Source organism: Mobula hypostoma, chromosome 7 (assembly GCF_963921235.1).
Source record: "Mobula hypostoma chromosome 7, sMobHyp1.1, whole genome shotgun sequence".
NCBI classification, from domain to species: Eukaryota; Metazoa; Chordata; class Chondrichthyes; order Myliobatiformes; family Myliobatidae; genus Mobula; species Mobula hypostoma.
Genome location: NC_086103.1, coordinates 119,777,626 through 119,790,185, shown reverse-complemented (window position 1 = coordinate 119,790,185; position 12,560 = coordinate 119,777,626). Strand labels below are relative to the sequence as shown.

The 12,560-nt window shown below is 38.1% G+C and overlaps 1 protein-coding gene across 2 annotated transcripts in view; it reads right to left on the bottom strand.

Annotated features, from left to right (window-relative positions):
* LOC134349487 (cysteine and histidine-rich domain-containing protein 1-like) overlaps positions 1 to 12,560 on the bottom strand; it is a 53,320-nt gene that overhangs the window by 25,196 nt on the left and 15,564 nt on the right. For both annotated transcript variants that reach the window (XM_063053875.1, XM_063053876.1), the window contains exons 5-8: positions 7,530 to 7,633; positions 7,223 to 7,281; positions 3,015 to 3,085; positions 1,708 to 1,813 (exon numbers count right to left, since the gene is read on the bottom strand). In XM_063053875.1, the coding sequence (XP_062909945.1) occupies positions 1,708 to 1,813; positions 3,015 to 3,085; positions 7,223 to 7,281; positions 7,530 to 7,633 (340 nt within the window). The remainder of the gene's footprint in view (positions 1 to 1,707; positions 1,814 to 3,014; positions 3,086 to 7,222; positions 7,282 to 7,529; positions 7,634 to 12,560) is intronic.

Genomic DNA, 12,560 nt, shown 5'->3' with positions numbered 1-12,560 from the left:
AGGTTTAAATCCTTTGCAGAAGGGATTAATAGCAATTATTTATGATATAATTATGAAATTACAGCCAGGTATATCTGATAAAATTAAAAATGAATGGGAAAGGGAACTTCAACTTTGTTTACCTAGAGAAATGGGAAAAAAATTTTCAATTAGTTAGTACTTCTTCTATATGTGCTAAACATACATTAATACAATTTAATGTAGTACATAGAGCCCATATGTCCAAAGATAAACTAGCTCGTTTTTATTTCCATATAAATTCTACTTGTGATAGATGTCACTCTGAAGTGGCTTCTTTAACTCATATGTTTTGGTTTTGTCCTCTTTTGGAAAAATATTGGAAAGATATTTTTGATATTATTTCAACAGTTCTATGCTTCGATTTAAAACCCCATCCTATTACAGTAATTTTTGGATTGCCAATAGTAGAACATAGATCTTTGTCTTCTTCAGCCTGTTGGATGATAGCATTTATTACTTTAATGGCAAGAAGATCCATTTTGTTGAACTGGAAGGAAATCAATCCTCCAACTACATACCAATGGTTTTCTCAAACTATATTAAGTTTAAATTTAGAAAAAATTATCAGTGATATTTTTGACCCTTCGGTTAAATTTGAAGAAACTTGGAAACTTTTTATGCAACATTTTCATATGATGTAATCTGACCTTTCCAAATCTTTTTTTAAAACTTAAATTATATGATTAGAGGAGCAGAGTTAACGACATTACTGAACGTGTCTGATACAAGATATTGGTCTAGCCGTGTTTTGTTCTTTTTTTGGGGGGGGGTTCTCATTTTCTTTTGGGGATTTTTTTTGTTTATATATTTTTTTCTTTTTATTTCTTTTTTTAAATGACCAATTTCATTATGAGTTTGGAAGTCTTTTATATCTATGCTACTTAAAATCCGTTTTGTATATGCTGATTAAGATTATTCCAATCTCTTTGTACCAACTTTGTTATTGAGTTTATAATTTTGAAAATTAATAAAGAGATTTAAAAAGAAAAAAAAGGTATGCAGGAATGAGACAGATCTACTGGTTGAGTGGTGTTGCAACAAAAACCTTGCACTCAACGTCAACATGACCAAGAAATTGATGGTAGACTTCAGGAAGGGGAAATCGGGACAGAACACATTGAGGGATCAGCTGTGGAAAGGGTGAGTAGTTTCAAGTTCCCAACATATTGATGCAAGAAGGCATGACAGCGGCTATATTTCATTAGGAGTTTGAGGAGAATTGCTACGTCACCAAAGACTTAAGCAAACTTCTACAGGTGAATTGTGGAGAGTATTCTAATTGGTTGCATTGCCATCTGGTGCACTGCATAGTTGTGGAAAAAGTGGCAGAGGGTTATAAACTCAGCCAGCTCATCATGGACATTAGCCTCAAAATAGTGCTATCCATCATTAACGACCCCCACCATCCAGCACATGCATTCTTCTCATTATTATAAGAGAAGTAGTACAGGAGCCAGAATGTTTTACGAACAGTTCCTTCCCTTCTGCCATGAGATTCCTGAACAAACAATTAATCCATGAACACTACCTCTATTTTTACACTACTTATGTTTATAAATATTGTAATAATAGTACTATATATTTTATGTATTGCACTGTACTGCTACCATTAAGCAACAACTTTTACAATAAATATTGGTGATAATGAACCTGAATCCAAATAGTACAGGGGTGAATGTGACTTACAGTTTCTGCTTTGATCCACACATGTTTGCTTTGAGTACACCCTGCCTGGGCCAGGAAAGAATTGAAATCTGAAGTTTTTCTCTTACAGCAGCTCCAGTATTTCATTCTGGGATAAAATAAAATTGATCGCAGAAAATACTTTTTACACAATTAATTTAAAAACAAGGTTAGTGCAGCAATGTAATACTTAAGAACCCTAAATTGAATGTAATCATGCAATTCTGAAGTTTACCAATTAGGAGTATCTTTTCATCAGCATCATTCACCCACTGAAGTATTTATATTAATTGTTGGAAACTGCCAAACAATCCGCATGAATGACACAAAGGTGCAGCTAGTAGGTTAGCTGCCTCAGTTTCAGCAATTCAATCCTAATATACAGGGCTGCCTATGTGTAGTTATAACATTCTTCTGTGATCATATCATTTCCTCTATTTTCATTCTAGATTGCAAGGTGATAAATTAACACTCTGCTCTTAGCAGCTCAACATTTATGACAGTGACGAAGCTTCTAAAATCAAGGATCATTGTGAGCTAGAAATGGAAAACTGCAGATATGGTGCAGCAGTAAAGGGACCAGGTAGAAAATTTTTGAAGTTCAGCCACTGATTAAATAAATCAAAATGCACTGTACACCATACTAAAAATGTTAAGGAAAACATTACATACCTAGATAATAAGAATGCAACTTTGAAAAGTAAATCAATTCTGATGACATTTTGCTTACTGATGAATGCTAATTTCTAGGTTGGATGGACACCAATAAGCAAGCCGAAGTGAAAATACCTACCACATTTGTGTTTAAATTATTTAAAGGATTCAACCAATGAAACTGCACATGCTTCATACGTCTCTGAGTGAACTGGGGGCACAGTGATGCACCTAATAAACCGGTCACCTCACAAGAACTGGGTTAACTTCTGACTTCAGGTGTTCTGTGTGGAGTTTGGTGGCTCTCCATGATCATGGAGATATCCCCCAGTGCACTAGTTTCCTGCCATGTTCCAAAAATTGCATTTGATAGGTTAATTGGCTACTGCAAATTGTTCCTAGTGTATGAATGTGTGCAAGTTTGACTAAGAGTGAATGAAAAAGAGGATTAATGTAGGATTAATCTAAGTGGATGGTTGATAGAGTATACTCAAAGAACTAAAGAGCCCGATTCCACGCCACACTTTGCTATGAGCATCCCTCAAACAATGCAAATTGGACAGAAAGTCTCTACCATTAATTTTTCCACTTCTCAGCCATTCAAAAATTAGAGTTGACATGTTATTGACCTAACTATGAACATTAAACACACTTACCCTTCATGGAAAATGGGTCCTCCAGAGTGATGGACACATATCTCTTCATTGCTGCTTACATCTTGAAAAGTCTTTAGAAATAATCAAAACAAAATGCACTCAGTGGCCACTTTATTATACATTAATGCAAATATCTAATCAGCCAACCATGTGGCAGTAACTGAATACACAAAAGCATGCAGACACGGTCAAGAGGTTCAGATCAAAACATCAGAGTGAGGAAGAAATGTGATCAAGTGACTTTGACCATGGAATGATTATTGGTGCCAGATGGGGTGGTTTGAGCATCTCAGAAACTGCTGGACTCTTGGGATTTTCACACACGTCTGAGTTTACAAAGAATGGTGCTAAAAACAAAAAAAAAACACCAAAAGAAACATCCAGTGAGTGGCAGTTCTGTGGGGAAAAAAAACCTTGTTAATCAGAGTTCAGGGAGAATGGTCAGACTGGTTCAAGCTGACAGGAAGGAGAGAGTAACTCAGATTACTACGCTTTAAAACAGTGGTATGCAGAAGAGCATCTGTAAACACACAACACAGCGAACCTTGAAGTGGATGAGCTATGCAGTACAAGACCACAATGAATTCCATTCCTAAACCTAATAACGCGGCCATTGAGTATACATAAAAATTATTAAAATGAACTTTGATTTTTGACCAACTCAAAGGTTCTATAACAGTTCTATACTGAATTGTCAGAAACTAACTTCTCCATCATTAATAAGACAACCAGATTTATTTGAATAAACACTTCATTGTAGGATAATTCTGTTGAGCCACGTTCTTGAACTAAAAGAAATTCTGCTACGATTAGAAGCACTTAATTTCACTTTTAATTGTTAAAAAGCCTGATTCAGCTTCCAACATAAATTTAAGGTAAACAAAATCAAGATCACTTGGCCACATTTACTGTTTACCACTAGCTAACTAGATCAAAGCAAAAATACATAAAATAGGAAAGCATTCTGACTGACTACAAGACCATAAGTCACAGGAGCAGAATTAGGCCATTTGACCCATTCAATCATGCCAATCCTTTTATTTTTCTCCTCTTCAACCCCATTTCCCGGCCTTCTCCCCGCAACCTTTGATGCCATGTCCAATCAAGAACCTATCAATCTCTGCCTTAAATACACCCAACGACCTGGCCTCCACAGCTGCACGTGCCAACAAATTCACCACCCTCTAGCTAAAGAAATTTCTCCACATCTGTATTGAATGAACACCCCTCTATTCTGAGGCTGTGCCCTCTTGTCCTAGACTCTCCCACCATGGGAAACATCCTCTCCACACCTACTCCGTGTAGGCCTTTCAACATTCAAAAAGTTTCAATGAGATCCCCCCCCTTATCCTTCTAAATTCCAGCGAATACTAACCACAGCCATCAAACATTCCTTGTATGATAATCCTTTCATTCCTGGAATCATTCTTGTGAACCTCCTCTGGACCCTCTCCAATGCCAGATATCTCATCTAAGATGAGGAGCCCAAAAGTGTACACAATACTCAAGGTAAGGCCTCACCAGTTCCTTATAAAGCCTCAGAATCACATCCCTGCTCTTGTATTCTAGACCTCTTGAAATGAATGTTAACATGGCATTTACCTTCCTCACCACCCACTCAACCTGCAACTTAATCTCTAGGGTATTCTGCACAAGGGCTCCCAAGTCCCTTTGCATCTCAGAGTTTTGGATTTTCTCCCCATTTAGAAAACAGTCTGCACATTTATTTCTACTACCAAAGTGCATGACCATGCATTTCCAACATTATATTTCATTTGCCACTTTCTTGCCCATTCTCCTAATCTGCCTAAGTTTTTCTGCATCCTACTTGTTTCCTCAACACTACCTGCCCCTCTATCAATCTTCATATCATCTGCAAACTTGGCAACAAAGCCATCTATTTCTTCATCTAAATCATTATATACAGCATAAAAAGAAGTGGTCCCAACACCAACCCATGTGGAGCACCACTAGTCACTGGCAGCCAACTTTTATTCCCACTCGCTGCCTTCTTCTAATCAGCCAATGCTCTGACCACCTTAGTAACTTTCCTGTAATACCATGGGATTCCCTGTAGTTCCTGTAATAACTTGGAAAGCAGCTTCATGTGTGGCACCTTGTCAAAGGCCTTCTGAAAGTCCAAATATCCAACATCCACTGCATATCCTTTATCTATCCTACTTATAATCTCCTCCAAGAAGTCCAACAGGCTTGTCAGGCAGGATTTTCCCTGAAGGAAACCATGCCGACTTTGTCCCATCTTGTCCTTCGTCACTAAGTACTCCATCACCACGTCCTTAACAACTGACTCCAACATCTTCCCAACCACTGAGGTCAGGCTAACTGGTCTATAATTTCCTTTCTGCTGCCTTCCTCCTTTCTTAAAGAGTGGAGTGACATTTGCAGTTTTCCAGTCCTCTGGCACCATGTCAGGGTCCAATGATTTTTGAAAGATTATTTCTAATGCTGCCATAATCTCTAATGCTACCTCTTACAGAACCCTAGGGTGCAGTTCATCTAGTCTGGGTGACTTATGTACTTTGAAGTCTTTTAGCTTTTTGAGCATCTTCTCCCTTCTAATAGTAACTGCATCCACTTCTCTTCCTTCACACATTACAACATCTGGCACACTGCTAGTGTCTTCTACAGTGAAAACTGATGCAAAATACTCATTTAGTTCATCTGCCATCTCCTTGTCCCCCGTTATTATTTCTCTTACCTCATTTTCCAGCAGTCCTCTATCCACTCTCATTTTTTTAAAATACACTTGAAAAAGCCTTTACTATCCACTTTGATATTATTTGCTAGCTTGCTTTCATATTTCATCTTTTCCCTTCTAACAATTCTTTTAGTTGCTCTGTAGGCTTTTAAAAACTTCCCAATCCTTTATCGTCCTACTGATTTTTGGTTTGCTGTATACCCTCTTTTGTTTTTACATTAGCTTTGACTTCCCTCGTCAGCCATGGTTGTATTATTTTGCCATGTGAGGATTTCTTCATTTTTTGGAATACATGTTCTACACTTTCCTCATTCTTCCCAGAAACACAAGCCATTTCTACTGACGTCCCTGCCAGGATCTCCTTCCAATTTAATTTGGCCAACTCGTCTCTCATACTACTGAAATTTTCCTTACTCCACTGAAATACTGCTACATCAGACTTTACTTTCTCCCTATCAAATTTCAAGTTGGAACTCAATCATATTGTGATCACCTGTTCCTAAGGGTTATTTTATCTTAAGCACCCTAATTACCTCTGGTTCATTTTATAACATCCAATCCAGTATAGCTGATCCCCTAGATGGATCAATGACAAACTGCTCTATAAAGCCATCTCATAGGTATTCAACAAACTGACTCTCTTGAGATCTATTATCAACCTGATTTTCCCAATCAACCTGCATGTTGAAATCTCCTTTGACTATCATAACACTGCCCTTTTGACGTGCCTTTTCTATTTCTCGTTGTAAACTGTGGACCACATCCCAGCTATTGTCGGAAGGCCTGTATACAACTGCTATCAGGGTCCTTTTCCCTTGCAGTTTCTAAACTCAACCCAAAAGGATTCAACATTTTCTGATCTCATATCACATCTTTTTACTGATTTGACTGGTTGCATCACAAGCTGGTACAGAGGCTCCAATGCACAGGATCCCAAGAGGTTGCAGAGAGTTGTAGACACAGCCTCATCCAGTTCCATCATGGACACAACCCCCTCACTAATGATGACAGCTTTAAGAGGCAGTGGCTCAAGCAAGTGGCAACCATCACTACATCGCACCATCCAGGATATGCCCTTTTCTAGTTACTAACATTGGAAAGAGGTATAGAAGCCTGAAGACCCACACTTAATAACTTAGGAACAGCTTTATTACCTCTGCCTTTGTTTTCCAAATGGTTAATAAACCCTACTTCCTTTTCGCGTTTAGTACTTTTTAAAAATATTTTGTGCATATTGCTCAAGTCTTTGAACTGTACTGCTGCTGCATATAAACACATTTCACAACATACAAGTCAGTTATAATAAACTTGATTCCGAATTAGCAATCCCAACAAAACACACAAACTGCAGTGTTTCAACACGACCGCTCTTCAGCTTTTTAAGAGTAACTAAAAGTAAGCAACGAGTGCCTTTTCACTAGCAATAGCCATTCCATTAAAAAAAATTAACACAGAGGCATTAAAGATACATTATTATATCAAATCTTACCTTATTACAACCTGCATTTTTACATGTGGTTCCAATCTTTATTTCTTTAGTATCTGGTCCTGTAAAAACATGCAATTTTAAAGAATTACGGATATTCCATTTCCAGAGTGAAAATGAGAAAATATGATTACAAATCATCAGTTTCAAAACTGTGCAGTTTTCATAATGCAACTCCTCACATTTATGCTAACAACACAAAAACATCTTAGCTCATCATTGTTATTAACCAATGGCACTCAAGTGCAATTGTCAATGTAGATTATAAACTTGGATTAGCAGCATCTTAAGAAGGTCCAAAATAACTTGCCTTTATTTTCTGATCCATTGTTAGCAGTTAATGCTAGTTTTTCCAGTGCTTTCTTCAAAGTTAGAGAAACCTTTTGTTCCAATTTTACCATTGGGGCATCTGGACTAGTGGTAAAAAAAAATAACATGGTATATTATTGTGGGGTCATCATTTAGTAGCAAATACAACTTAATTCAAATTTGTAAAGATACCTAGATCACTTGCCTCCTGTATGCTTTTTTGAAAGTTAAGATAGCTTAGCAAGTCTGCCATCAAGGATGCTAACACAATAATTTTGCAGATAGAAACAAACTCTCCTTAGAACTTCAAAAGTATTATCAATTCTCAAATCTCAACTAAAGAATATTGGAATAATCTCATAGCCAGAGCATTTGAAATACAAGACACCCCCTGCCCACTCATTAAAAATGATTTCCAAGACAACATGGAAAGTTTAAAAATTTGCAAAGACTGAATAGGTTATAACAAGAAGAATGTTAAGATATTAGCAAATGATCATTGTAGCTAACAATGGTTAGAATGTTCCTGCTTTCTCAAATCCAAGTTAGCAAATATCCTAATTACAACAGTTCGCAAATATTCAAAAATATAAAATCTTATTTGAAAGCTCCATTCTGTACTTGATGTCCACTCACAAGTTCATCAAAAGCATGAAGTAAAACTGGGCATGTTCATTTTTCTTACATGACCCATGTTACGTACACGCAACCCTGGGGAAAGTACCGGTTACATGCACGCAACACTGTAAAAGTATCACCAGCAATAGAACACACCTGGAGTCTGTGTTTGATATTAAAATCCACTACCTTTATTAGTAACTACTAAATATAGTAACTTAACCAGGTGATCAAAAGTTAGCAGTGTTATGCATATATAGGCGTATAGATAAAGTTCCCAAACCTATTCAAGCTCAGGTGGCAAGAGTTACAGTCTTACAATGGTATGTAAGAAAGTTCAGTTCAGATGCACAGAGTTGTTATTGTTGTTATGAGGGAGCTATTTGTAATCCAAAGGCGAATGTTCTGAGAAGGCAATTACGTCGATATTCCAGATTCCACGACAGCAATACAAAATAACAATAGCAGTAGGTTTTATCTCCAAAGTTGTTCCACTCCACACACGAAGTATCACCAACAGTAGCTTATCACAAAGGGGACCATTTTCAAGAGATCCACCACCCAGGCAAGGGTAGACACACTGGTAGATTCCACACAGTTACCCCAAACACACAACGTGATAGCCACTTATCCAGTTCCACGACATACGAAATAACTCCAACAGTGATTTGCCACAAGGGGGCCTTTCTTCAGTGAACTATCACACCCATTCAAAGGGTAAACACACATGTGGTATTTACAAAGGTTTTCCCCTCACCGGAGAACCCACTCCTGTGGATTAACTATGTGACAATCACACTTTCATATTTGAATGGAATCAAACTCACCCTTACAGGCTACTTGGAGAGAGCCCAAATTGTGATCTCTTTGTCACTAGGTTTCTTCTGTTTCAAACCTTCCTCTCCCCTCCTCTTTCTCTGCAAACTTCTTCTAGTTGCAGTACTATGTGAGAGTCGTTTATCAATACTCTGGATCGATCTCAACTCACCCCTTTTGGGCTACTGAAAGCTTAAACCAGCGACCGCACTCACTGGTATCTTTCATCGATCGAAACCATCTTGACTCTGAGCATGTGTCTCTCTATGTGTGCCTGTAAGAGGATCATCTGACCTTGCTTATTCAAAACAAACTGTGAGCAACCATAAACATTCATTGTCCATCAAATAACTACCCCTCTCTCACCATAGTAACTAAACAATTTTGTAGTCAGTAGAAATCCAACAGTGTCCAAATGTCAGTCTCATTCTCTCGGCATTTTAAAGTGACAGTCCACAGAAAAAAGATGAACCCTAGGGGTATATAACACCCAACACTTCTGATCAATACAATAGCAACTACTGAGTGGCATTTAGACACATACAAGAACAAATCAGGGAAGAGAGATATGAACAGCTACGTTGGCATCATGGTTGATGCAGACATGGTGGGTTAAAGTGCTAGTTCCTGTGCTGTATTGATCAATGTTCTAATAAGCTTTATTAGTGATGAATAAGTTTGCTTTAGTGTCTTAACATACTGCAGATGAACCTCACTATGCCATCAGAGCAAGTTCAAACAATTTAAAAATCAATGCCAGGTTTTAAAAAAACAAAACTCTCAGATTATATTAACTGTGGGAGGGAGATCATTTACTGTCCTGAAATTGCCGCTTGCTTGCCCCCGTGCCACACTGTTTATTTCAGCCAGTATAAGGTGCTTGCTCTGTGTGGTCAAGAGGGGAGACAGCAAGTGCAAATTGTATCCAAGGCAGAAGGAGCCACTGAAGTCGGAGGAACAAAGATAACCATAATAGTCAACTGAATGTCAGTAAAGGGATCAGACTATTCTCCGCACAAAAAAAGATTTCCAAAGGATATGTTGTCCTTAAACATAGCAGCAGGCAGAAACCTCTTCTGGACTGGAGAAGAACTGGAAACAGGAAAGGGAGGCTCCTATTGTTGCAGTCCACGTAGGCAGTATTGACACAGGTAGGACTACAAAAGAATTTCTGTCAATAGATTGAGGAACTCAAGGTAAACAGAAAAGCAAAAATCACAAGGGTGATAATATCTGGATTATTACCTGGGCCACTTACAAATTGGCTAGGGGCAAACAAATATGGTTAGATGCAAATGAATGCCTCAGATCTTGGTGTGGGAAAAATGGGTCCTGATTCATGGGCCATGGCACCACAAGCAGCAAAGAAGAGAGCTATTCTATTGAGATCTGAGTTGTGCTGGGGCCAGTATCCTGGCAAATCACATAAATACAGATCTAGATGAGGCTTTAAACTAAAAGAGGATGGAACAAGCTGGAGCAAAATGCCACAGACCAAATACACTGTTAGTAAAAATCAAAGAAATCTTATTTGAATGCATGTAGTACTTGCAATATGATGGAAGGGTTGGCGCAGATCATACTTCTACAGTACGTTGCTATCTAGCATTGACTATGGAGCCATGGCTGCAGTGTGACCAGGACCAAGTGTTCAATATTCCAAGTTATACAATGTCCATTATTAATCAGGGAAGGAATTGGAGCAGCTGTTGTGTAATGATGTAGAGGCAGTGTATAGTAATACAGAATCGGCTTGGATTAAAATCATGATTAGCAAGAGAAAATACACCACAGGTGGAAGTATATTACAGAGCCTCAAAATATGACTACTCAATAGCGTGGTATTAATGGGGGAATGTTTAAGCCATGTGTAAAGAGAATTGCAATTGTTGTAATAGATTTGAATCTAGGAATTGAATGGATGAATCAAACTGGCAAGGGTATCATAGAATTTGTGGAGTGCAAACATCCCCAAGGTAACAGTCTAATTTCAAGTAACAGGAAGAAGTTTTCAATAATCCTGATCAGAAGATTGAAGAAACTCATAAGGCTAAAGGCAGACACATCACCAGAAACTGATAGTGGACACACTGGATGAAAATTTTCGAAACTTGGTATCCTGTGACTCCCTTATTCAAAAAGGAGTGCAGAAAGTAAAGTTCTACAATCTAGTTAGCTTAACAGTAATTGCCAACAAGATGCCCGAGTCAATAATCTGAAAGTAACTTTTTTTTTGGTGGTATAGTGGCATCTACACAAGACTTCAAGACGAATGATCCCGGGTTCAAATCTGGCCGTCTCCTTGCACACCTTCCATCTGTGCTTGGCTGAACACCGAGCTAGCAACTTGGCCTCATATAAAAACAAACAAATGCTAAAGAAAGGGCAAGATTGCTGCCCAATGTGCCACATGGCGCCAAGCGGAACAACATTTTTTTTAAGGAAAGCTAAATATATTGAAACCTAGTTAATATGGTTTTAGGAAAGATTTGGTAAATTTGCTTGGCAGAGATAATAGTTGAATATGTATATGTAGCATACTTAAGATTTCCATAAGCCTTTTGACATTGCTTGATCCAAAAGATTTAGGTGTACAAGATCCACTGTGACTCACTATTGGACTCATAATTGGTTTGGCCATAAAAGACAGAGGGTGAGGGTGAAAAGGCTAATCTGACTGGAGTCTGACAGTGGTGTTCCACATGCATCATTGCAGGATTTCTGTTTGTAATGATTTGGTCAAAACTGTAGATGGGCTGATTAATAAATCTGTAGACAACACAGGATTTTCATTACCACAAGCTCAAGTAGATTACCGCTCGCCTCCCCCTGCAGAGCTTGAAATTTGAGGAAGATCTTGCTACTCTGTTGTACCCCATGAGGTGTCAATCAAAAACAGCACAGGACAAGGTACAGTTCAGTAGGGAAGTAATTATCGCTGAAAGCTGGGGAAACTCAACAGGTAAGGCAGTGTCTATGGAGAATAATGGACAGTCAATTCATTTAGATGAAGGGTGTCAACATGAACACCTACAGTCATTCTACATGAAGGGTCTCGATCCAAAATGTTGACTGTACATCTGAGGGACTCAATCCAAAACATCTACTGTCCATTTCCCTTCATGGATGCTGCCTCACCTGATGAATTCCTCCAGCTCAATGTGCGCTGCTCCAAATTCCAGCCTCTTCAGTCTCATGTTTCCAATTAGTTACCAAAGCTGTTAACTAATCAATGCCAGCACTAGAAATCAGAACTTCTGCAAAGCTAAATAGATACATTTTAGCATTTGTTCAGTTCATAAAATAATTTCTCTCTCTCAATTTGGAGATATCAGGCAAATACAATGGAATTCTCTACATTATTAGTGCATTCCTCAATTGCAGAAAGGAACACACACTGCCTCTCTCCAAAAAAAAATAGCAGTTTCAATTTTAGTTGAGGCGAAGCATAAGCCTTGCCCATGAAAGATGATGCATGTTAAGGAAGATCAAAATGAAAACTGTAAAATAAAAAAGTGCAGAAAATGCAACCTGAAGAACTTGAAGATGAACTCATTTACAAACTAGAGCAATTTATATTCTAACACAATATGGTTTA